The 26,836-nt window shown below is 45.4% G+C and overlaps 1 protein-coding gene across 5 annotated transcripts in view; it reads right to left on the bottom strand.

The window, feature by feature from the left end:
- PPP1R13B (protein phosphatase 1 regulatory subunit 13B) overlaps positions 1–26,836 on the bottom strand; it is a 509,136-nt gene that overhangs the window by 227,816 nt on the left and 254,484 nt on the right. Inside the window, exon 1 of one of the 5 annotated variants that reach the window (XM_085626278.1) lies at positions 20,477–20,608. The exons of the other annotated variants lie outside the window; for them this stretch is intronic. Coding sequence (XP_085482404.1) covers positions 20,477–20,581 — 105 coding nt within the window. The 5' untranslated portion in view covers positions 20,582–20,608. Of the gene's footprint in view, positions 1–20,476; positions 20,609–26,836 lie in introns of those variants that run through there. 5 annotated transcript variants of the gene reach the window in all.

Raw genomic sequence — 26,836 nt, 5'->3', positions numbered from 1 at the left:
ATGATAGAAAAACACAAGCACAGTCCCACAAACCTAATACCCTTGTCTGCTGCTCCATTTCTACAACATTCTAGTTCCCATTTTAAATTTCATGGATGTTATTTTGCTACATTGTCAATTTGTTGGCGTCAACCTCAAAACCTAGTATTTAATACCAAGTGCATCACAGCTGAAAAATCCTGGGGAATGTCAGTTTAGAAATGTATCCAAATTGATTTTCTCTGGAGGACTGATTTTTGTGAGCTTGGTTTTCCCAATTAGGCATTCACCACTTTTTTTTTGTTGCATAAACTACATAGTTCTATATGCATGAACACCTCATTAAGCAGGCACAGTTAGAAATAGATATCTTTGGGAGACAATCAGAGCCTGCAGAGGGCTGGAGTGTGTTACTGGAGATACTTCTTTATCGCCAGGCTTGCATCCACCCTGATGGAGCATGTGCTATGAGAATTTCCTTGGAATGGCACTGGAATCTCCTCACTTTCAACGTGCAATATATATGTACAACTAGATGTCCTGCATGTGTATCAGTTGAAAAGGAGATTTTGATGCGGTATTCAGTGGTTGTGGTGAACGTTTGTGGTCATCTTTATAGAGAGGTTGCAGTGGTTGAACTGGAGTGGGGGGATTGGGAATGCCCTTTGGATACATCATATTTTTGCAAGCTGTAAACTCATAAAAAAAATCATGAGAAAATCTACTTTCTCTAAACAAAAAAATACAAGAGATGTCAATAGCTAAAGACAACCTCTGAAGAAAGCGTTTAGGTAGCATGCATCCCCCCACCAAAAAAAGAGGAAACTAAAAATATTTGAAATATATATTAAGTTATTTATCCTCTAGTCTAAAGTTTCTATTTAAATAAGATTTATCTGGGCAAGTTTTGTATTTTTAAAATAACATTTTCTTTTCTAAATGTGCCTGTTTAAAGGCACATACCTTCAACTTAACTTCCTTTTATTCAAATACCATTTGCCCAAGTGATTTGTTCTATACACTTGCAGCGTCATTTAGAACTCCCAAAACAAAACATGAGTTATACTGATTGATGATGTATGTACCACATCTTTAAAAACATAAACCTGAAGAGATTAAAAACCGTTGCAGCGGGTCTATCTTTCACGAAAGGATTTAAAAAGTGGGGGGGAAATATAATTTTAACAGAAGCAACAATCTCAAATATTTCAACCTTTTTAGCTTTTTATACTTGCTTCCCCTAGTAGATGGCCGTTTGGGGGAGGCAGTCATGAGGAACTTTTCTTTTCTACTAGATCTGTTTACTTCCCTAACTGAAGGTTAACGAGGGGAAAATGTGCTTCTTTTGCAATTCCCCTGTCAACAAAACTGACTGCACATCACACTCCTCCACATTCCAATGTTTTATTTGCAACAGAAGGCAGATAGTAATGGCAATGTGTCCATCTTTATATGATAAAAAAGCTATATATTTCTTAACTACAGTGGTACGACATGTTGCCTCTTATTACAGTTAATAATGCATACGGATTAGTTATGTGCTTTTATGCAGTTCATACAGGATTATACGTTACCAATCTACATTCTTCATATTGGTCACATCCAGGTTTATAGAATTAAATTCAGAAGCCAGGTCTGGGAGGTTACTAAGTATGGGAGACAGATGAGTGGGAAAGGTGTATGCTGCAGGCTGATGGCTGGTCTAAATGTAAGGCGAGTCTAGTGTTCGGATGTGTGCAATACGCTGAATTCTTGTTCATAGTCAACAGACACCTGCTGTTGTAGCACAGTTAAGAGGTGAAGCTAGATGCAAATTTAGCTTTCTTCATGTGATCGTGGGTCTGCAGAGGTCTACTCACAGTAGGTCACGAGTGGAATGCTCCAAATGGGACAGATGTGCAATACTCAAAGGTCAGCAGTACAGCACAATACTCTACCTCCTCTGGGAATTGACAGTCACGGTTCCCACCCAGTCTGACTCGCGCTGAAGCATGTAAATAAAAACTGCAGCTCAAAACAGAAAACACACAGTGGCCAAAACTGAAGACCCACCACTTCTGCGTTTGCGTAGTCTCTCCTGTCTAGAGAACTGTCCTGGTTGTCACATTATTCTAATGCCAGGAGCCCAAATGATGTCCATGCCAACTTCCACGTTTGGTTTACTTACTCTGAACTGATAGAGACTCCACCGCTCAATACTTAAGCACGAAGGTACTGCTAAAAGCCAACTTTTGCGGAAATGTTTAGAACAGGGTGTTTTATCGAGGAGGCAGGCAAAAATGAAAAGAGCACTGGATTTACCTTTATAAAGTGGCTTAATAATAATATGTTTACCACTCAAAAAACGTAAGTTAAAAAAAAAGAAAAACACGGGGATATTTATAGGCCTTCATCAGATAACAATTGATGCGGGATACTGGTCACCGCCGAATTATATCAAACCAAAAGCGTCACATGAAAATAACATGACTAAAGAACAGGAAATCATAGTAGAGACTTAAAGTCGGAGTGGTTAGCTCCCAACCTTGTGCTTAGTACATTCTGCTTACTCACTGTTTTAGCATTTAATGAGGGGTTAGGGATTTAAAGGTAATACAGAGACACGTGGTCCGCAGCCACAAAGTATGCATCAACACACACCTTAACATGCTTAAACTGGCACACAGCTGGCCTGTCGACTGGAGACAGTGCTAGTGAACAGAACAAACTGCCTTCAAAGTCAGAGCAGCAGTCATTATTCCAGAAACAGCTGACAGCTACAACGGTGTGGGATGCACAGACTGTGACTCATTTCAAATTTGTATAGATTTAATAAATTTAGGTAGGAATTGAACTCTTCTGTGGTCGCTAGGCCAATGAAGACAGCTTGCTCTGTAGGCAGAGCAAACTCTATGGGCCCTATTCATATAGGTACAGAAGGTTATAACAGTACATTTATAGCTGAAAATAACTAATTTATGCCTGCCAAGAATTGACAAAAGTGTTCGTACCAGATGTATAAGTAGAGTAACCACCTCCCTGAAGGTTTTTGCAGAGACTGGTTCAGTCATGAACTTTCACCCCACTAATCAAAGACGTCAAGTGTGTTAGTCTAATCGGCTCAAGTGTTGCAATGCAGGACTATAGCATCCAGAATTCATAAGGTTATTAAGCAAAATTCCAGGATGAAAAAAGGGTCCATATTGACCTGGATCGGGTGGCCTCCCTACATATATGTATTCACTGCTGTAGGTATCGGTTCCATGAATCCAGAAAAATCTACAGGAGTAAATCCTATCCAGGGGGTGGCAAATGGGAGTTTTGGGGCATATTTAGCCTAGTAAGTTTGTGAACATCCACAAACATGTATGCTTGCAAGCGTTCACAAACTCAGATCCAACATCACCCAACTCACAAAATGGTCAGAAAGTTGGCTGGAGTAAATCCCCAGTTGGGACGTGAAGGGCTTTCTCGATGTGGAAAGAAAATTACCCACAGAGAAAAAATAAGGCCAAACCTTACTTGCATTTGAAAAGCAGATCCAGTTTCCCCTGTTCTGATATCAATGCTATGTAGATTTCAGAACATGGACATAGGAGATCGTTGCAGATATTACATGAAATTCCCGGCAGTAAGGATGGAAACCAGCCTCTGGCACAGCTTTTCATACACTTCTGGGAATGTTAGTGGATTGAAAGAGAAAAAAAAAAAGTACTTCGGGTGGAGATCTAAATCTCCACCCATACGTTTTGATTTTTTTTCGTGAACTGCTACTTTCAATATTATTGCCTGCAGCTAAGGGCTAAGCAGGTCGTTAAAGACCCACTCCACGAGTTACAGTCCAGAGTCACCGGTGATCAGATCTTACTTTGGAGTCTAAGAAGCCTCATTCAGACTTATCTGTGCTGTGGTCAAACACTCAATTCAGATTCTTGACAGTGGTTATGTATACATCTAATTTTCTAACAAACAATTTTAGAATTCTTTTAAAACTTTATTTAGAATCAGTTTTCAGTGTTTTTCTACAGCTTCAAGCTCAGTTATCACAGTGACATTCACTCTGTAACAGATAACTCCCCCCCACTTACATTCCCTCTGTTCAGTGTCTGGGATAATTTTCTATTTGTGGAAACAGATCAGCTTTTAGATGTGTACAGTGGACAGGCCGAACATACCAGCTGATAACTGCCCACATCCCAAGTTACCCAGCAGCATCACAGGTGAGAATAGAACTGAAGGGAGAGTGGTCAATTACAAGCACGTATAGATCACATTGAGAGGACTATATTGTTTTTTTTAAACTCTGCTTAATTAGACAATTTGTAATGGTAGTATGGTAGTAGTAACAACAATAATTATTTTTCATCCCAGGCTCATCAAAGAATATAAAATGCAGTCCCCTCCTCCGTCGCTCCCTAAGTATCTTCTGCAACTAATTTACTGTTACACCATGGCTATGTTTTCCTGCTCCCTTTGTTGTAGGTCAATGAGAATGTTTCTGCTGGCCACTTTTGGGTAAATTAAATCATGGCTTGCTATCATGGTTTGTACTTTGTTGCCTTCAGAAGTGCTTCTCAACTGACACTGGGTTTAATGCTGTTCAAGGCTAAGTGTATAAAGGAGATCAGTGGTACATAATCACCCTAGACCTCTCCAGAGGATTTAGCGGTTATTTGTGTGATACTTCATCCAACCCTTTTATGGAGTTCTTTAAGAGGACATTTCACAATTTGCTGCTATCGTGGCATTCAAAAAGCCCTGTACATAGTATTCATGCCCTTTATAATTGATGAGGCAAAACTAAGGCAACAAAGTACAAACAACACAGGTAGCCATGATTTAATTTACCGAAAAGAGCCCAGCAGAAACATTCTCCTTGACCTACAAGTAAGACAGCAAGAAAACATGGCGGGAAATTAAGACAGCAATAGAGCCTATATACAGACTAGGCTTGTAACAGAAGACATGAGTAGGGGAGGAGCTAAGCCAAGTAGGTGATAATAGAGGGAATAATGATTAATATATGCAAGGTTAAGATAAATATAGGTGGATCTTCCAGACAGTGGTTTGACTCTATGGTCAGCTTTAAGTGTGGACATCCATGCTTGAAATTAAAGAAGTTTCCTTAGGAAAGGTGGTATGACAGCCTAACAATTTCTTCTCACTTAGGAAGTGCCCTCAACAAATATAAAGGACATATATTCTAGGTATGGGGCTTTTCGAGTGCCACTACAGGAGCAAACAGTGAAATGTCCTCTGTAAATAACTTCAGAAAATGATTGGATGAAGTATCACACATTTAACAGCTTAATCCAACACTCTGCCATTAAACATATTTCTGTCCCCGCTTTTTCTTTGAGCCTGTGATCTCTGAGCCACCCTCCCTCCTGAGCTCTTACGGTAAATCCCTGCTCTCCCTTCCTCAGCCTGTCACTCACCTAACCTTCTCCACCCTGTACTTCCTCCACTCGAAGCCGGTCACCCCGGCTTCCCATCTTTTCATAGCTTGCCATCTATCTGGCCTCTCAATCAGCTGGGCACCGTCATCCTTAAACCATCACCACTTTTCCCTCTCTCTCAGCATGTCACTCTATGCCCTTTGTCAGCCATTACACCCCCTTCGATGTAAGTAATTAAACACATTTTATGCAATTGCTCTTATTGTCCTGATGATAATGAGTGTCAATTTAGACGGACATTAGTTGGAAAAAAAACAAAAAAACATAATATCCTACAACCTCGTTTTGATCAGTTTGTCACCACAAACAAATTGCGAATAGCTATTGTTTTGTATAAAGCGGGCAAAAAAAGGCTTAAAGCTCTCACAGTTAGTTCCTGCATGTCTCTTTCAGTGATGTATAACTGTTAACCGTGTCATTGTTTACGTTATCGTTGGGAAAAGCCTTTGACATTTTCTTTTGTTCACTTTCCGTTTCCTTCCTTCTTTCTTCTTCTCACTTTTCTTCTTTCCCTCTTGTCGGCTCAAGTGAGAATTGCGGATCTTATGCAGCTTGTGCGCAATGCAACAACTCCACGGACAGGTAGGGTGACTCTTCGCTTTTTGCAGCTAAGGGAGGCGGGTGGCGATGAGGCGGAGGGTGTCCCTTTGGATTGGGGAGCAGTCCAGAAGGGTACATGGGGGGAGGTGAGCGGTGTGCATCAATTGTTTTTCTTTTGCTGGGCTGCGCTGGTTGCCTACTTTGAGGCCCTACCCGACCTCCCCTGGCACATGATGAGGTTGTCCTGTTGCACTAGAAGTCCACTCTGTGGAGCTCTCGTGGGTGGAGTGACGGCTGGCACTGGGAACTTGGGGTGAGTCGAGCGGGGGAGGAGTGGGTGCCTGAAGGTGGCTGGTGTTCTCTGCGACAGGTGTGCCCAGTGTGCGATGGAGCCCCATTTCCCTTTTCCATGAAAACGTCTTAAAGTAGTCATTATGAGCTTCAATGTGCGGGCCTTAATTCACCAGTGAAAAGGTACGCGCTCCTAGCCCTGTTGAGGGATGCTAAGTCGGATATTTGCCTCCTACAGGAGTCTCACCTCATGCGGGCGGACTGGAAGCGGCTTCGGTCTCCTTGGTTCGATAGACAATATTTCTCGTCAGGGGCGGGAAAGAGGGCTGGTGTGGCGATTCTTCTGGCCACACATTTTCAGGGGAAAGTGGTGGGAACTCCCACGGAGATTACGGGTCGCCTCCTGACCTTGAGGGTGCTACTGGGTGAGAAGGTACATACGGTGGCCTCGGTCTATAGTCCCAATGAACATCAAGAAGCATTCTTACGAGACGCTATAAGCTCGATTTTGGAGTCACCTGACGAGGATATTATCATCGGAGGGGATTTTAACTTCGTCCCCAATGCGGAGCAGGACAGGTCGCCACTGCGGGTGGGGCACACTGGCTCGATTTCTGACATGATGCTTCAGAGACTGAGGGAGGCGGGTCTAACAGATGCTTGGGGCCATCACTTTCCGACAGCACAGGAGTATACCTTCTTCTCTGCGGCCCATCAAACGCATGCTCGAATTGACCTTTTTTGGACCTCCCCCAGGGTCACGGCGGCCACCAAGGACGTATATATTGGGGTCGCGGTGCTCTCGGATTACTCTCCGGTCGTTTTGGCGCTCCTTCTCCCGGGCGGTGCCCCGCGGCAGAGTTCGTGGCCCTTAAACCACAAACTACTCACGTACAACACAAATATCGCTACACTACGTGATGCTATGAGGGCGTACCTGGAGGTGAACGATGGGGGCTTGGTGGGGATCACTGTGCTTTGGGATGCTCTGAAGGCGGTCATCCGTGGCCGCTGTATCGCTATTGCGGCGGGCTGAAACAAAGACAGTACGGCTAAGAGGGGGGGAGTTGGAGGACCAAATTCGAGAGCTTGAGGGGGTACACCGCCACACGGGGGCGGTCCACACTCTGTGCCTGCTCACACAGGAGAGGAAACAACTGCGGGCATTGGACCTCGATGGCGCTGAATACGCCCTACTCCGTACTAAACAGCGCTATTATGAAGGGGGGAACAAGGTGGGACAACTCCTCGCACGCGCTTTGCGGGCTGAGACGACGAAACGTCGGGTTTTGGAAATCACAACAGAATCAGGGGGGGATCTTGTGCGCAGATGGTTATATAGCCTCCGAATTTGAGGCCTTCTATAAGGCTCTCTATTTGGCCGATAGTCTGGATCCTGCTGTGGCCAGAGACTTCGCGCAAGAGTCACTGGTGACTCAGCTGACGGTCCCGTTCGCTGCCAGTTTAGACGCGGACATTAGCCCCGATGAAGTTCTACGAGCTATCCAGGACCTTTCAGCAGCCAAGACGCCGGGAGATGACTGCTTCCCTGTCGAATTCTATAAAGTCTTTGCGACAGACCTCGCTCCTTTGCTGGCGAAGTTGTTCAACACCTTTAGTGTATCTGGGGATCTCACTCTGTCGCTGTCCATGGCGGAGGTAGTGGTCATTCCGAAGCTGAAAAGGACCCTCGCGAGTGCGCTTCATACCGCCCCATTTCCCTGCTCAACGTGGATCTGAACATTTTCACCAGTATTTTAGCCTCCAGACTCGCTCCCCACATGCAGGGCATGGTGGATCCCGACCAGTCGGGTTCTATCCCGGATCGCAACTGTGGGGATGGGACTCGCAGACTCTGCCACTTATTGGACAAGACACAACTAACCCAGATCCCGGCGTTGCTCCTCTCAGTGGATGCCGAAAAGGTGATCAAGTCCACTGGACTTACCTGCAACAGGTCCTCTGTCGCTTCAGACTTGGTGACAGGTTTCGGAGCTCAGTGAATTGCGTCTATCACGGCCCACAGGCTTGCATCCGGGTTAACGGGGTGGTTTTGCGTCCCTTCCAGATTGGGCTAGGCACGCGGCAGGGGTGTCCTCCTTTTTGCGCTCTATATGAAGCCATTCGCTGAAAGAGTCCGCCAACTCCCCTCGATTACTGGGATCCAGATGGGAGGCAGAGAACATAAGATCTCCCTATACGCAGACGACGTGCTCCTTTTCTTAACTCATCCATTGCTCTCTCTTCCCCCTCTGCTGGCAGAGGTCGCGGCTTTTAGTGCAGCGTCAGGCTTTAAAATTGATTTGAAAAAGACTCAAGCTTTGAGCCTCACTCTTCCCGAGGCGGATCGGTTCCAGGTATCACTTAATTTCCCATTTTCTTGGGCGGCTACTGATATAACCTATCTGGGGTTACGGGTTTTATCTACCAACGCGAAGACAGCGCAGGTGAACTACACGGGGGCACGGAACAAAATGCACCTCGAACTAAACAGTTGGGAAAAGCATGCCCTCTCCTGGTTGGGTAAGATTACCGCCGTCAAAATGACAATTTTACCTCGCCTACTTTATAGAATGCAGACACTCCCCCTAAGTCCGCCACCCACGACATTGGCTCGTATGCAGCAACAGCTTTATCTGGGGGGGGGGGGGGGGGGGGGGGGGGGGTAAAAAGGCGCGTATGGTGCAACATCTCACTTATCTGAAGCAAGGTGAGGGCGGCCTCGGTATACCGCACCTCAGGCACTATTATGAAGCGGCGCAAATGCGATGGATGGTTGAATGGTACCAGCTGGAGTCGGAAAAACATTGGTGTTTTATGGATAGAGGGGTCACCGGGATCCACATCTGGAAGGTTCCCTGGCTACCCAGACGTCACCGGCCGCTGGGTGCATATCTCTCCCCTGTCCTGCGCGCTACTATGCAAGTATGGGATAGGGTCCAAGAGAAGTGTCGGCTGTCGTCTGCCGTTTCGCCCTTGACCCCTTTTTTTGGGAACCCGGATTTTCCCCCGGCTCTAGAGGGCAATACCTACCAAAAATGGCACGGGGCAAACTGTAAACGTATAGGCGACCTCTTTGACTAGCAGGGAATACTGGAGTTCCCCAGACTCGTGGCTCACTATGGGATCCCAAAAGATGCACACTGGCAGTATCTGGCGCTGCGCCATTGGGTCACACAGCCCCAGGTTCGTCCACATGCTGGTCAACTCCTCACAAAATTTGAGATTTGGTATATCACATGCACTTCCAATAAACGCCTTCTGTCAGATATTTACAACTTCCTCAACAAGGCGGGAACTCAGGCTAAATCCCTGGCGCAGCGTAGGTGGGAGGCGGAATTGAACCGGGAGTTCTTCCCTAAGGAGTGGGCGGATATTATTCACAGAGCCCGGGCCTCCTCGTGCAGCACTTCAGGGAAGGAGATGCTCCTCAAAATTGCACACTATTGGCATTACACCCCCATGCGGGTCGCTAAACGGAAGCCCCGCAGCAGCAATCTCTATTGGCGCAACTGCGGGAAGGAAGGCACACTGTCTCATATCTTATGGCATTGCCCTAAGATACAGGCATTTTGGGACACTGTTTTGCCTCTAGTCGATCAGATATATCAGACGTAACTTCCCCGCTTCCCTAGTTACATCCTGTTGGGGCTACCTAACCCTCTCACATATCCTCTTCGATCCTGTAGGGGCAGGGCAATCACTTTAGCACTAGGGGCAGCCAAACAGGTCCTCCTGGCAAAGTGGGGCACAACCGACATCCCGACCAGGCTAAATTGGCTACACAAAATGTGGGAGGTTGTGGAGATGGAGCAGATTACAGCAGGAATCAACCACACACTACCCAAATTTGATAAGACTTGGGGGTCCACGGTGGCCTACTTATCTTCCGAATTTAATGACCTTACCTGTCCTCGCTATCTGTGTCCTGCGATTCCCTACAGCCCACTTAACGGACCCGCCGACACCCCCAGAGGTCGCACAGGCCTAGACACCTCTGCGTCACACCATATGCCTTGGGTGGATATCTGTCCTTCAGTCTCTCTAGCTTTCTCAATCTATTCTTTACTTTCCTTCACCTTCTTTTTGCTTCTTTATCTTCCTCTTGAATAAAGTTTATCTCTGCACAAATTCGTTCCCCGCCGGCCGGTGGATGTAGGTGGGCATATTGTTTATGAATGCAATATACTTAATAAAAAGATTTAAACCATAAAATAACTATACGACTATATTCTACTATACCGTACTCAAAACAATATCTTCACTTGTCTGACCTTAATCCTCTCAGTTAATTAATATGTTCAACAACAAAGTAAACTGGACCAAGAGAGATTATTTGTGAAGTCTCCATTTTCATTTCACAACACTTGCCAACAAGAAAAGCTGATAAGAGGTGGGAAGTCAGAAGGGAAGGTACGAAAGTCACGGAAGGAAATGTTATTGCTATAATTGATTTCACAGGTCCTGAAATGAACACCTGAAGTTACACAGATTGCTCCTTTATGGATTACAAAATCCATTTTTGTTTAGCAAAATGTACCCGTTATATTAATATATAACTAGGCAAGACAACCCCAATACCTTTATATAAATTTAAATATTTTAAAAAATTAAGTGGACTCTCGAAATTGCACATCAAAAATATCCAATTGTCAAAATAATTGCCAGAAAATCCAATGGTCTTTAGAATGGTCTTTCAAGTCAGATTCGAAAAAGGCATAATTCTATTTTATCGTTGTTGGAGATTCACTTTTTCTCCTTTTTCTTTCTTATATGTGTCTTTTTCAATTCCATTCTTTGTCACAGCCACCCAATGTCAGCTTCACCGCAGATAATTTGATGGGATTAAAAGCATGTTTTTCAGTTCACAGAAAACACAACTGACCGCAAAGACGACAACATAACTCAAGTATTGAAAACAGTCTGGTGCAGAAAATAACTTGAGGAAAACCAGCCTCTCTTTTTAAGGAGGTCGATATCAAGTTGTACACAGTATACTAAGCAACAAAGCTAACAAATGGCTATAGGAAAGACTCTCCTAAAATCTTACTAAAGTGGAAGCATCAAAATTACTCCGACAACTCCAGATTTTTTTTCTGGTTTAACTAATCATTTCTGCAGAATTGCGATATTAAAAATAGCCTCTTCACCTCATAATGCCGTAAATAGATTACTTACAGCAGAGGTCACCTGACCATATTAAACCATGATAATCCAATACCGAAAAGCAGTCTAGTGAAAAAGGCATAAACCAGTCCAGGACTTCAGAGTGTTTTCCACTCTCCATTACCCTTCCCTACTTCACTCAGTTTTCAAAACCTGTCAAAAACGACAAGAAATGTAGCTCAGAATTGTGTCAGCCTAAACACAACATATCAATCATGCAGGCGCGGTGCGTCCGTTGGGGCGTTGCCCCCCCCGCCCCCGCCCGCAGCTCCCTCGACGTTTCTGAACTTAGTTTACTCAAGTTCAGAGACGCCGAGGGAGAACTGAAAATGCAAGTCAGTCAGCATGACGTCGGACCGTGGCCGGTCCGGTGTCATGTTGACTGACATGCATTGTCAGACCAGCAAGGGACAGGCAGCACAAGTGCGCATGAGTGGGCAAGGTGAGCTAATTTTTAGCCCGTGCCCAGTCATGCGCACTTGTGTGTTCACTGACTTGCGCATGCCCATTAGGAGCCCCTCGATCTCCTAATGGGCAGGCGGCGGGCAAAGAGTAAGCTGTGCCCTCAGCCAATCCTGGTGCTGCAGCAGCGCCAGGATTGGCTGAGGGGTTGCCACTCCAGTACTGTTCCTGTTTCAACTCAAGAGGCGCCATTGCCAACGCGGAGCAGAGGCGTAAGGTAAGTTTTCGTCTTAATTTTAATGTTATTCTCCCGCGCTGCCCCCACCCCTGCGCTGCCCCCCATCGCGCTACCGCCCCCGCGCGATCTCCCCCCCCCCTCCCACCCCCCGCGCGACTGCCTCCTTGCTCTTTAAAGAATGTTTTTGCGTGCATTGGAAATGAAAAATACATACTGCGCGCGCGGCTCTGTATATTCACAAACGTTGTCTTTTTAAACCATTCTGCTTTCGAATGATATAAGCAATGGGAATTAGGTCAGCTACGTTACTCTCACTAGGCGCTATAGATAGATAGTTCATGATGTTCAACCGATTCTTGTGTGAGATGTGCTCTGTCGTAAGTCACTGCTTGAGTCCGTTCCCCTACTTTCTTAAACATGCCTCCCAGACGGCGGAATTTCCAAGGGGCAAGGCCGATGGTTAAGGCTCGGCCTTTGGGGACGGGCGAAACGGGCAGAGAAGGAAAAGAACTCTGTCTTTTCCTTTGTGCCCAAAGAAGACGAGGACAGTGTCCAGTTCTCCCGCTGCTGGTAGCTGCCCCCCCCTCCTTTGTTCCCACTCTTACCTCTCTGTCTCGCTCCTCCTCTTGTAGTAAAGACCGGTCAGAGACTTCAAGAAACAGGTATTACCTTCACTTTCCTCCTTTCGTTTATTTGCTTCCTTGTGAAATGGATCCAAAAAAGAAAAACACTTGCTGGAAACGTAGTCTTTTGCTGACATTTCTCAATTTCTAAGTGCAGCCTCAGGGTAGAGAGAAATAAAACATTCAAAATATGAAAAATTCAAGAAGTGAGGGGAAAAAGGTCCCAATCCCTTACTAGCCGTAAAATAAGCATGTGTCCTTTGTGTGTTGTTTCTTGCCCAAAACAGGGGGAGATGCCCCTATCCCCCTAATTTTAAAGTAGAGTTCTGAAGAGTGTCTTAGGCAAGAGTTCTGGTCTCGTAAAGTGAGGAAACAAATTTCCAAATTCGTACTGAATTGATCCGATTAGGTGAGTAATTCGTTTGTATTTTATTCGTAAGAGTGAATACACAAGAAAAGCTGGCACAGCCAACACGTGTTTCGCCCCCTACAAGGCCATCAGGCCTGGGGCTTCCTCAGGGCTGTACATTTGCAAGGTAACAGAAAGCATTATTTGTCATACGGTTGGTAATGATAACAGGTGTGAGTGATCGATGATGTGTGGTTATTCAGAGGGACAAAGAAAGGAGGAAACACGAGGAGAGAGAGACACAAACATAAAGATGTGAATGGTTAACGTTAACAGAAGTGCATAGGTGGGGGAGTGAAAAGGGAATAATTCACAGTGATAGTAAGTGTAAGTATATTTGTCGGATGAGGATTAGTATAGGTCATGCGAGGAGGATATGGTAAAGGTTTATGTTTTGGTAGGAATATCCACGTGAAATTGACATGAGATTGGAGTGAGTAAGAAGGAGTAAGGATGGATAGTATGGTTGAGAGCGTATGTAAGGCATAGATAATATATGTGCCCATTAATATTAATCAATTCGAATTTGAGTCATTTTAGCAAGACGTCAATCCCATAGGGAGTGCATAGTCATGTAGTCAGGAGTAGATTTAATAGCGGATATTAGTTGGATAGTGAAGATGGGAAAAAAGAGTGTTTGGCGAGAAGGAGAAAAGGGTTGGCATTATAAATATGTTTGTCAGACATGACATTGATTAAAACCGGAAGTTTCAAGGAGATCAAACAACATTCATATGATGAACAGACAAGAAACCAGTATTGAGAGAATTGACATTGGCAGGTACATATGAAAATCGCGCGCATGCGTTAATCATGTTGGCAGGTAGGTAGTGGAAAAACCCACGTACACATGCAAGACGGTAATTTACATAGAAATCAGGTAAATGTTCAAGACAGTGGTCATATCAAAGCATGTTGGTATTGGAAAGAAAATTTTTCAAAGAAAATCAGGTAAGACAATGAGAAGTAAGAAAGGGAATATTTACAAGGTAATCAGCATCAAGGGCGGCGGGGCCGTGGGTCGCATTGAATGTTGAGGAAGATAGAGTCCAATTAGTAATTTAAAGCGACATCGTCGGTTGTAAGGCGAAAAGATAGTGAAGGAGTGATTTAATAAGAAGGCGAAATAGTGAATCTATTGTTGTATAATATTTGTGGTGATAAATGGGTCGTAATTGTGAAGTTGCCGTGAAGGAGTGAACAGGAGTAGCACGGAGGTTCGGACAAGGGAGCACAATGGTGAGATCACAATTGAACGACGGTGATTTAATTGGAGCGACGGTGATTGTGTAAAGGTCTATGCATGCATGTAGAGAATAGCCAGTTGGAGCTTGGGCCGAGGTCGGTAAAAAACATTTCGATTCGGTCTAATTAGGTGAAACTCGATCATTTAATCCTAAGGTGACACAGTAATGCATTATGGTTATTTTCATATCATGCTCCGATTGCGGCGCAGGTGACTAGAACGTGAAGCGGAGGTTGCCAGATTCTAGTCAGGAGAGCTAGCCAGTGGGCGGTGTGTATTAAGGTGAGGTGCGCTTACGGGAACTATTAGGGCAGTGTTTTAAGGGATCTCATAGTACGAACAGGTCGGTTCTTCACTATCTTTTCGCCTTACAACCGACGATGTCGCTTTAAATTACTAATTGGACTCTATCTTCCTCAACATTCAATGCGACCCACGGCCCCGCCGCCCTTGATGCTGATTACCTTGTAAATATTCCCTTTCTTACTTCTCATTGCCTTACCTGATTTTCTTTGAAAAATTTTCTTTCCAATACCAACATGCTTTGATATGACCACTGTCTTGAACATTTACCTGATTTCTATGTAAATTACCGTCTTGCATGTGTACGTGGGTTTTTCCACTACCTACCTGCCAACATGATTAACGCATGCGCGCGATTTTCATATGTACCTGCCAATGTCAATTCTCTCAATACTGTTGTTTCTTGTCTGTTCATCATATGAATGTTGTTTGATCTCCTTGAAACTTCCGGTTTTAATCAATGTAATGTCTGACAAACATATTTATAATGCCAACCCTTTTCTCCTTCTCGCCAAACACTCTTTTTTCCCATCTTCACTATCCAACTAATATCCGCTAATAAATCTACTCCTGACTACATGACTATGCACTCCCTATGGGATTGACGTCTTGCTAAAATGACTAAAATTCTAATTGATTAATATTAATGGGCACATATATTATCTATGCCTTACATACGCTCTCAACCATACTATCCATCCTTACTCCTTCTTACTCACTCCAATCTCATGTCAATTTCACGTGGATATTCCTACCAAAACATAAACCTTTACCATATCCTCCTCGCATGACCTATACTAATCCTCATCCGACAAATATACTTACACTTACTATCACTGTGAATTATTCCCCTTTCACTCCCCCACCTATACACTTCTGTTAACGTTAACCATTCACATATTTATGTTTATGTGTCTCTCTCTCCTCGTGTTTCCTCCTTTCTTTGTCCCTCTGAATAACCACACATCATCTATCACTCACACCTGTTATCATTACCAACCGTATGACAAATAATGCTTTCTGTTACCTTGCAAATGTACAGCCCTGAGGAAGCCCCAGGCCTGATGGCCTTGTAGGGGGCGAAACACGTGTTAGCTGTGCCAGCTTTTCTTGTGTATTCACTCTTACGAATAAAATACAAACAAATTACTCACCTAATCGGATCAATTCAGTACGAATTTGGAAATTTGTTTCCTCACTTTACGAGACCAGAACTCTTGCCTAAGACACTCTTCAAAATATGAAAAATAACTAACTAACTAAAGCAAGTTGGCCATATTGATTTATTCACACCTAAATACATTAGCGCCACATTACAGTGTTTGCCAGTGAAGCCCTACTTTTGTTGACTCCTCGCTCTTTGAACAACCATGTTTTCCCTGGGTGGGAAAGCACACTATTCCTGGAGGTACTGAAATACCTGCTTGTTGGGTGCGTGCATTGGAAAACAAAATGCATACTGCAGCTCTGTATTCACAAACGTGGTCTTTTTAAACCATTCTGCTTTCATTTTGTAATGATATAAGCAATGGGCATTAGGTCAGCTCTGTTACTCTCACACGTTCCTTTCTGCACCCTCGTTCCCTTATGTCACTGTTTCCTTCTCTTTCTATTCCCCGGTTAACTGACTTTTCTCTCTTGCTCTGGGGGTGAAGGCCGATGATGAGAAATACGCCCTGGACCAGACGCCGGACCTTAAAAGAGTGCCAGCGTTAAGCGCCCACCACCTGCAATCACCGGTACATATTAGGCGCTATAGTAGAGTCTAGAGATAGTTCATCCGATTCTTGTGTGAGATGTGCTCTGTCGTAACTACTTGTCATTTGCTATGACGGGGAATGGCGGTGCGGAGACATAGAAAGAGACGAGGGAGGAAGGGATACTGAGATGTAGGGAGGGATAGCAAGCAAGATGGATGTGACAGCAAAAAGATAGGAAGAGATAGCAAGATAGGGAGAGAGGAGAGCATGGGGGGTTGCGAGACAATGGAAGGGGCAGCAAGAGACAGTCACCGGGCAGTGGCAGCAGCACCCAGCCAGTGACAGAGGAGGAGAGATGCTGAGATAGCGGAAGAGATAAGGTAGGAAGGGATACTTAGATGATGGGAAAGTGAGAGTGTCACTGGAAGAGAGTGACGCCGACAGAGCAGCTCGCAGCCACTTACAGGTGAAGGTGGTGAATTTTGGAAGAGAGATAGGTAAAGAGAAAAGTGACAGTTCACAGAGGAACTTTCACAATTGCTTTATTAACCTTCCTGCTTTCTCAAATTTGCTTGAAAATGCACCATTTTTCTTCTCTTTTTTCAAAATGTTCACGGGAAGAGAATCGCAAGGAACCCCCCTTAGGTGGTTCGGGCTCGCTCGCAACGGTGCAGTATGCCAATCATTTTACGCCTCACCACTTTCAAATGTCACCAGCCGCCCCTGCAAACATGGACACCTGCCAAAAACAGTTGTATGTTTGAATAAAGCTGTCAATAGTGGTACTTGAAAAATAAATAGAATTCACCTCTTTCCAAAACAAAAGTAGATCACTGAATTGAAACTAAGTGACTTACAAACCGTAACAGCTTAAAAGATCTTGTTGCAAAATTATTTTTTCACGCTTAAAATCGTACATGCTTACATTAAATCTGACCACAAAGGAAAATGCTACTAAAAGTTGTAATTTCGGTGCACACTTGGCCATCAAGAAATTCTCTTAACCCAGTAAGCAGTTCATGATTCTGCGTGTGGGACTATTTCTGGTTAACACCCAGTGGTCAAAGTGGGGGAAAAAACAGTAGGGGAACTGTGGGCGGAGAATCAGAGGGCGGGAATAACCCGTGCATTGGGTCAGTGGGCGGAGTCAGAGGTGTGGCAGAAAGAGCAAAATATCTACATTTTTAGTATTTGTTTCCCTTTTCACTAACCGATTACAGCTTATTAAGTTATTTAACTTAACTAATGGATACACATGTTTATTTAAGGTTAACATGAGTTATTGACATTAAAATACATTCACAAAGTGGGATACATTTCCAATCACAGAATGTCCCAAATATCCTTAAAAGTAGAATCGCTACATAATTATGGCTCTGCCATATTTGCCCCATAATGTATCATCTGCTACATAATCTGACGATTTTAACTAATAAATTGTTGATAGCTCAAACGGATCAAAAGTTACTAAACAATGTGACTTGTGCTACTGTGAAGTGGAGGGCCCTTTGCAAAGGTTGACTGGTCACCTTTCTCACTGCTGCAGTTGTATATTCCACTGGTACTAATAAGGAAAAATATTTGCAGAGACTGTTAGCATTTGTAAAAATGTAAAAATAATAAAGTATCAGAAAAATGACAGCACCACTAATACCAGTGTAGGGTGTCAGAGCACAGTACATCACACATATTACACAGACAATCATGTGTGTAAATCAATGTATAGGAAATGATACATAAGACAAAGGAGTACAAGGTGTAAGAGTCACATGACAACAGACTAGTAGGCAGCATAGTTTAATAGTGATTGGTCTGGAGAAACACAAACTCAGAATTTAAAACGTAATACCATGGTTGGGGGTTGTCTTTAATAATAAGAATTGATTTCTACCCAAATAAACCCTTTTTTGCAACATTAGTATAATAACAGACAGGGGGAAAAAACATAATGCTCCAATTTATACCTTGCAGTTTGCATGCAGCTCTTACATGACAGTTAATCGCTCACTGTTCTATGTTAGGATTTTAACTTACTAACTGCAAGTAACAATAGGGTCTCTCCGACAAAAGCAGTAATCCACTGACCTATTTACACTATGCGCACTTTGTGATCTGCATGGTACATGTTCTTACCAGCAGGCACATAAACCCTCTGTGCTTCCTTTCCATGAGTCAAAACGTCCACTAGACAAAACACCATCTCTCTCTACTAAGTACAATCACTGGAGTTATCATATAATTTGTATTGTTGCCGAAAATTGCTGGAGGCAAGGAAGGAGGCAGCAAGTGCTTTTAAAACCATATTATACTTGCAAACACGACGCACCCACCTGAAGTCAGCACCAGCCGCGGTCTGTGCAGGTAACAGCGGTGGGGCCAGGTAAAGGGGGAATTCGAGGGACGATGCCGATGGAAAATTAATTATTTATTTAATTTTCCCTCTGCATCGTCCCTCGAAAACCCCCTCTTACCCGGCCCCTCTGCCCCACCGCTGTTACCTGCACGAACCAAGCTGGTCAGCACCTGGCGCGGTTGCACTACACTAGAGCCACCCTGCTCAAGGGTCCTGTGACCTCAGTGACAGAGTCACTGTCATTCTATGGTGTGCTGCTTCATAGGTCTGCCTGCAAGACTGGAGGTGAACTTCAGAATGAATTGTGGTGGACAGGCCTTCAAGGTTAACCCACACCTGCCACTGCTAGGGTCCACCTGCTGTTGCTAAGACACAAAGGCTTTTAAGATCTTGCGGGCATTCTAAGGTCTAGCATGGGAATGTGCTCCCTCAGGGGGTGTTGTCTGGTGGACTGGTCATGAAGGCTGAACCTGGTTCCCCAGTTCCAAATTTAGCAGCTCTGACCATAGTGCCACATCCTCTCCCCACTGAACACCATACTGCCCCAGTGAAACTTGCACTGCACTGACCCGCTATAAATACCTTGATGTGACTCAATTCAAATTATGCACTAGATAAGAGCAAAATCCTACCTAAATTTTTTTTTTTTAAATTACAACATCCTAGAAAAAGCAAAAACTCATAGCAAGATTGAGTAAAGCATGTGAAATGTAAGCAAGAACAAAATGGTTGGTTACCTTTTTCTTTTTACACTCATTATTCAGAAATTAGTGAGTGGTTTTGTCTGACAAGTTAAGGTCCCTGACTTCAGGGTCCAGAAGGGACCCGTTTCAATGCCCTTTGCTTATATCCTTACAAAACAGAAGCATTATGGTTTAAAAGACAACATTTGTTAACACACACAGCCGCTGTACACATTTTGTTTTCCAATTCACCCATCAAGCAGGTATTTCAGTACCTTCCAGGAATAGTACACTTTCCCACCCAGGGAAAGCAATGTTGTTCAAAGAGAGACGAGAAAACAAAAGTGGCGCTTCACTTGCAAACACTGTAAAGTGGCGCTAATGTGTTTGGGTGTGAATAAATCTATCTGGCCACCTTGCAACCACTCTGTCTTGCTTTAGTTAGTTAGTTTTCATATTTTGAATGTTTTATTTCTCTCCACCCCGAGGCTGCACTTAAAAATTAAACAATGTCAGAAAAGAAAAAGACAACGTTTCCAGCAAAAGTGTTTTTCTTTTTTGGAGCCATTTTACAGGGGACCAAATAAACGAAAGGATGAAAGAGAAGGTAATACCGGTTTCTAGAAGTCTCGGTTTTCACTAAATGAGGAGCGAGACAGAAAGAGAGGGAAGAGGGCGAACAGAGGGGAGGGGGGGGGCAGATGCCAGCGGCAGGAAAACTGGACAGTGTCCTGGTCTTCTCTGTGCACGAAGGAAAAGACTGAGTCCTTTTCCTTCTCTGCCCGTTCCGCCTGTCCCCAAAAGCCTAGCCTTAACTATCGGCCTTGGCGATTTCTGCCGTCCAGGAGGCATGTTTAAAATAACAAAGTAGGAACTGACTCTGTGAAATTAAAGAAGTTGGGGCACGCCGTGCCCTGACGATCACGCCTATTCATTCTAAATTATAATTAAGCAACTAAATACTTTAGGTGTTAATAATGCATTCTAAGGAAGATGTCTGTCATCAGTTACAATGCCAAATTCCTGGATGTGCTAATGTTTGATAACTAAAGCAGCATCATATATCAACATGTTTAAAAGGCGACGTAAAGCTGCGTGTCAATACCTTTTGGCTCTTTTCCCACGTAATCGAACAAGTCGAAATCTTTACTCTGCAGCACTCCCCGCCAGCGGTTAACTGCTGCACAGCTTCGACGTGTCTCAACTCCATCTTTCTGACTGCCGCTGCTCTCGGCTCTCGACGATAGTGTCAACTGCCCCCACCCCTCACCCTCCAGTCAGCAAACCAGGTCAACAAAATGTAGCCACAGGAGATTACGGGCGCATGCTGCGCGGATGACGCATCCCATTCCGAGCTGGTTACTGCACGTCCTGGGCCGCCAGTAGGCACCGGACAGGGCTGCGCCGCGGCCCTGTGCCGCCCGAGAAGGCCGGGTTCGAATTTTAGGGCGCGGGGCCCGCTCAATATCGAAAGCTGTCCGTCTGCATCCGTCAGCTATAACGGGGCAGACGAGGCTAGTGGATTTTGCCAGCAGTCAAGAGAGACCTAATCACGGCGCGATCAGGCCGACTGTCAGCTCTAATCAGCTTGATGCACTGCGCGTTTCTAGATGGCGTGCCAAGCACGCGCAGCAGACTAGGTAATTTACCGACTACAAGATTGAAAATAAAATAAAAAGATTGATCTAATAGAGGCGAACTGTTTTGTTTCTTAAAGATAATCTACAATCCATTAGTGGCCAACATTTTTTATTTTAACCCAGTATTCTTTCTTACCTGTATTTTGTGAGTAAAACGGTCATCAACATAAATATCCAATGAGGACATTTAAAAATAATGTTCACATACATTAACATCCATATTTAAATCTATGTGGATTGCATGAGAAAGTGCAGGCCTCTAAACAGACTAAATAAAGTGGAACATCATAAGCAGTGCATTTATGGCTATAGAAAATTACATTTTAATTGTTTTATTGCATTTTGATAAGCTTCTGTGCCGAGTGCCTTAATGAAAAGTTCCTCTCCTCATAGGGTCGCTCTACCCTCTAGTCCTGGCACCCGGTTCCGCTTGCACCTTGTTCTCCTCTGCGTCTTTAAAAGCCTCACGCCATCCTTGTTCCAGAATTTAGACTAATTGCCAAATACCGTCACTTCCTCCACCCCAATCAGCCACTAATATTTCTCCTATTAATCTTAATCATTTACCCAAAATTCACCATTCAATTCTCTTTCAAAACACACTCCACAAATCTATGCTGATACACTCAGAACATGAATGTACACTACTGTAGATAAGGCCAGCTCTAGCTCACATGTGGATTCTCTTTCACTTTAAAAGGATGCAGCTCAATCCTGAAACGTTGGTTCTCTAACAAACACATTCTAATTGAAATGAACAAAGCATGTCTCTTTCCTCTACTAGAGCATATGCGGTGGATTAAAAAAAGATGCACCTTAACATAAGCAACCCCAAGTTCTCATTTTAAAACAGTGTAAACATTTCTACGTAGAAGGATTAATTCCTCAGACTATCGGCTGATCTCTTTTCCAAGGATGTTGAAGACAGTAAATCGCTTAATCCGTCACCTAAAGTTGAACTTCTTCATTACAATTATGTCTGCCTAATACACACTATCCGAAGCCACAGACCCTTTCATTGTCAACACCTGTTAAAGAAGAGCACTTATAAAAAATCTCATTCAGATTCAACTTGATCCAACCCTAAACCCATCCCGAAGGTGGCAAGGTCTCCCTTTCTCTATCTGCTGCACAACTGCAAATCAGTGGTCAAAGATGGACAGGAAAGAGCAAGAATGAGTAGAGGCTTTAATAAAGGTTTCTCCTACTTGAGGGAAATACCTCACAAACTATCATGGATTTTTCTCTGCGAAACCAGATTACACCTTCACCTGAACTTTGCAAGGGAGATATCATGCACTGCGTAGCGCTACAATCGTGTACTTCGTTATGCAGGAATAATGTCAGGCGTCATAAGACAGTTCGGCAGTTCGTTAGCAGCAATATTGGCAATGTGCATTATGACAGTCAGCCTCTTCGAGAACAGCTGCCCCCCACACGGATCAACGATGACACACAGTACAGCTTCTTACTCGGGCCTCGGTACTGCCACTCCTTTGGTCAGTACAGGCCCCAATCTGAGCCGATGCAAAGGCTCACGTCGCCAGCAGGACTGAGAGGCCGAGGGAGTGTCCCTCCGAGCCTGCACCCCGCCCAGGTAATGCTCCACATTACCTGGGGGCTCGACCCCACTCTCCTCTCCTCCTTCCGCGAACTGGGCCTTCCGTGTAGAACTTTCTCAATGGGCCTCAGAGGCTGGGCCTGGCAGCTCAGCTCCTCCGGGGCTGCCGGTCAGAGCCGCGACTGTTAGGAAGGTCTCAGGCGGCCACGGGGCACACGTACTCTACGCCCCTGAGATAGCTTTTACTCCGGCTGCACTTTCACCACAGCACCTTCCAGGTCTCCTCGGGCACGAACCCACACACAAAACGCTGATGGGTCTTCACTTTGACTCCAAGTGAACGCTCACCAGGCACTCCCTCATGCGGTCTCAATTTGCACCAAAGAACAAGTTACTTACCTTCGGTAACGCTTTTTCTGGTGGATACAGTATCTGCCAGTGGATTCCTCACCATGTGAATATCCCCTGCGCCAGCAACATTCGGAAACTTTTGTAGCACTCCACGCCGATGAGGTCGAAGACGACGTCACAGAGGCACTGATCCGCTCGCGACTCCGCTGACGTCACTGGACCCATAAGAAGACCTCGTCGGCATGATGACGTCAGTTCTGCCCTTTTTTCAGTGCCTTCGAGGCACACGGATGGACTGACAGCAATATATGTACAGTATACCAGTATACACAGTACATAATATACAAAGCAACAAACACAGTGTGGAGATAATATAGGAAGGCAAAAGAAATAACACAATGTCTTTGACAGTAACAAATACATTTCGAAACACCAGCATTAGAATTGTAGGTATACAAGGGTGGACAACGGGGAGGCGGGTGGGTCAGTGAGGAATCCACAGGCAGATACTGTATCCACCAGAAAAAGCGTTACCGAAGGAAAGTAACTTGTTCTTCTGATGGATACATCTGCCAGTGGATTCCTCACCTTCTGAAAAGATTCCCACAGCAGTCCCACTCCCGGAGGAGGGTGTCCACCCTTCTATACCAGAAAGTCTGAAGGACGGAACGAGCAAAGTGTCCGTCCCTCCTCACCTCGGAATCCAAGTAGTAATGCTTCACGAAAGTGTGGAGGGAGGTCCAAGTTGCCGCCCTACAAATGTCCTCCACAGGAACACCCCTAGACAAGGCAGAAGTAGAAGACTTAGCCCTAGTAGAATGAGCCCTTATACCCTCTGGAGGTTCCTTACCGGCCAAAGAGTACCATATCTTGATGCACAAGATAATCCATCTGGAAAGGGTGCGCTTGTGCATCGCTCTGCCTTTCCTGCAGCCAACAAAGCCCACGAAGAGCTGGTCTTCCACTCGAAAGTCCTTAGTCCTATCAAGGTAGAAGCTCACCGCCCTCTTAGGGTCCAAGCGGTGAAGCCACTCCTCCTCCTTGTAAGGGTGAGGGGGAGGATAGAAGGTAGGAAGGGTAATGGATTGCCCCAGATGGAAAGGAGTTACCACCTTAGGCAGAAAAGCAGCCCTGGTCCCGAGTACCAGTCTTTCAGCATGAATGGTCAAGAACGGGGGTTTTGAACTCAGAGCTTGAAGCTCACTTACCCTCCTTGCCGAGGTAATAGCAATGAGAAAGACTGTCTTGAAAGACAACAGCCTCAAGGGACACTTATGCAATGGCTCGAAGGGAGAACCCATCAAGTAAGTTAAGACAAGATTTAAGTCCCATTGAGGCACAATAAAAGGAGAAGGCGGAAACTTATATGTAAGGCCCTTAAGGAAACGTAATACAATGGGTGACTTAAACAGGGAAGGCTGAACAGGGAAGGCTGATCCGGCAAACAAAGGAAAGCCGATAACGCAGATAGGTAACCCTTCACAGTAGCCACAGCAAAGCCTTGCTGAGCAAGAGAAAGAGCAAACTGAAGAATGTTAGATAAACGAGCCCTCAAAGGATCAATAGATTTCTCTCCGCACCAAAGAACAAATTTAGACTACCTATAGGAACAGATAGATTTGGTGGAATGACGTCTGGCCGACAATATTACATCCACCACGTCAGGTGGGAGAGAAAAAGAATTCAGGTTGCCGTGTTCAATCTCCAGGCATGAAGGTGTAAGCTCTGGAGGTGGGGGTGTAGAACCTGCCCCTCCGACTGCGAGAGAAGGTCTGCCCTGAGAGGGAGACGGAGCGGAGGGCACGAGGAGAGGTGGAGAAGATCTGTATACCACACCCTTCTTGGCCAATCCGGGGCGATCGATATGACTTGGGCCCGGTCTTGGCGAATCTTCCTCAGAACCCGAGGAATCAAGGATATGGGAGGAAACGCGTAAAGGAGATGTGAGTCCCAACTCAACTGAAACGCGCCCCCCAAAGCCCCTTGCATCAGATACTGGAGACTGCAGAATGACGGGCAGTGAGCGTTCTCGTGAGTGGCAAACAGGTCCACCCGAGGAGTCCCCCACGTCCGAAAGACGAGACGAACCACCTCCGGATGGAGCCTCCACTCGTGATCGGCAGAGAACTGACGACAGACTGTCTGCACGCATGTTCAGAACTCCGGCCAGAAGATTTGCCATCAGACAAATCTAATGATCCTGAGCCCAGGACCAGAGACGCCGAGCCTCTCTGCAGAGACAATGCGACCCCACTCCTCCCTGCTTGTTGACATACCACATAGCGGTAGTGTTGTCCGTCAGGACTTGAACATCCTGACCGCGAAGGGAAGGGAGGAAGGCCTTGAGCGCCAAACATATCGCCCGCAATTCCAGAAGGTTGATGTGAAGCAACCTCTCCTCTGGAGACCAAAGGCCCTCGATCTCCAGATCACCCAGATGCGCACCCCACCCTAAAGTGGATGCATCCGTTATTAATGTGGCCACCGATGGGGGTAGATGGAAGGGCTTTCCTTGGGACAGATTGCCCTCCACGCTCCACCAAGACAGATCAGCCGCAGCTTCTCTGGAGATCCTCACAGACTCCCTGAGATCTCCCTTGTGCTGATACCACTGCCTGCGGAGGCACCACTGGAGTGCCCTCATGTGCCAGCGTGCATGGTTGACCAACAGAATGCAGGAAGCAAACAGACCGAGCAAACAAAGGACCTTCAGGACTGGAACGACCGCTCCATTGTAAAACAAGGGAATCATTTCCTGTACATCGAGAATCCTTTGCGGAGGAGGGAATGCCTGACACACAGTATTGTCCAGCACCGCCCCTATGAACAGGTTGTGCTGAGAGGGCACCAGGTGAGATTTGGGCACGTTTATCGAGAAACCCAATTTGTACAACAACTGGGTTGTAACTTGCAGATGATGAAGCACCTTCTCTGGCGATTCCGCTTTGATCAGCCAGTCGTCCAGATAGGGGAAAACAGGAACCCCCGACCTTCTGAGATGGGCTGCCACCACTGTCATCACCTTGGTGAAGACTCGAGGTGCAGTAGTAAGACCAAACCGAAGGACCGCAAACTAATAATGTTGCGACCCTACCGTAAAACGGCGATACTTCCTGTGCGACTTCAGGATGGGGATGTGAAAATACACATCCTGCAAGTCGATCGACACCATCAGGTCTTCCTGTTGCAGCGCTTGAAGAACCTGCGCAAGGGTGAGCATCTTGAACTTCTCTTGCTTCAGAAAAAGATTCAAGATCCTGAGGTCCAGGATTGGACGCAGCCTGCCATCCTTCTTTGGAATCAGGAAATACCGGGAGTAGCATCCCTGACCCCTTTCCTGCTCTGGAACCACCTCTATCGCACCTTTCTTTAACAACGTTAGGACCTCCTCCTGGAGGAGAAGAAGATGGTCCTCCGAGCAAGCACCTTGGCAAGGAGGGTAATTTGGAGGAAATTCCCGAAAGGGAAGGGCGTACCCATTTTCTACAAGATCTAGAACCCAAAGGTCTGTAGTAACCGATTCCCAATCTTGTAGAAAATGGTTAAGCCGGCCCCCCACAGGACCAGCATGATCCAGAATGGCGGATCTGGGGCTGCTTTGCAGTGGTGGGAGGGACAGAGGAAGAGGTAGAGGATGAGAGCTGCCGACCTCGAGCACGACCTCTGATTCTGCCCCTGTAGCTCTTATACAGGGTGTTCTGTTGTTGTTGCTGCTGCTGTTGGGGCTGTCTGTAAGAACGAAAGGACAATCTTCCAAAGCCCCTGTACCTCCTAAACGAACCTCTAGGTTGAGTCTGCAGACCCAGAGATTTGACCGTGGCTTTGCATTCTTTAAATCTTTCCAGTGCCGCATCAGCCTTTTTACCAAAAAGCCCCGAGCCGTCAAAAGGCAAGTCCAGAAGAGTTGCCTGCA

The sequence above is a fragment of the Triturus cristatus genome, chromosome 9 (assembly GCF_964204655.1).
Source record: "Triturus cristatus chromosome 9, aTriCri1.1, whole genome shotgun sequence".
Taxonomy (NCBI): domain Eukaryota; kingdom Metazoa; phylum Chordata; class Amphibia; order Caudata; family Salamandridae; genus Triturus; species Triturus cristatus.
This window is presented reverse-complemented; position numbering and strand designations above follow the sequence as displayed.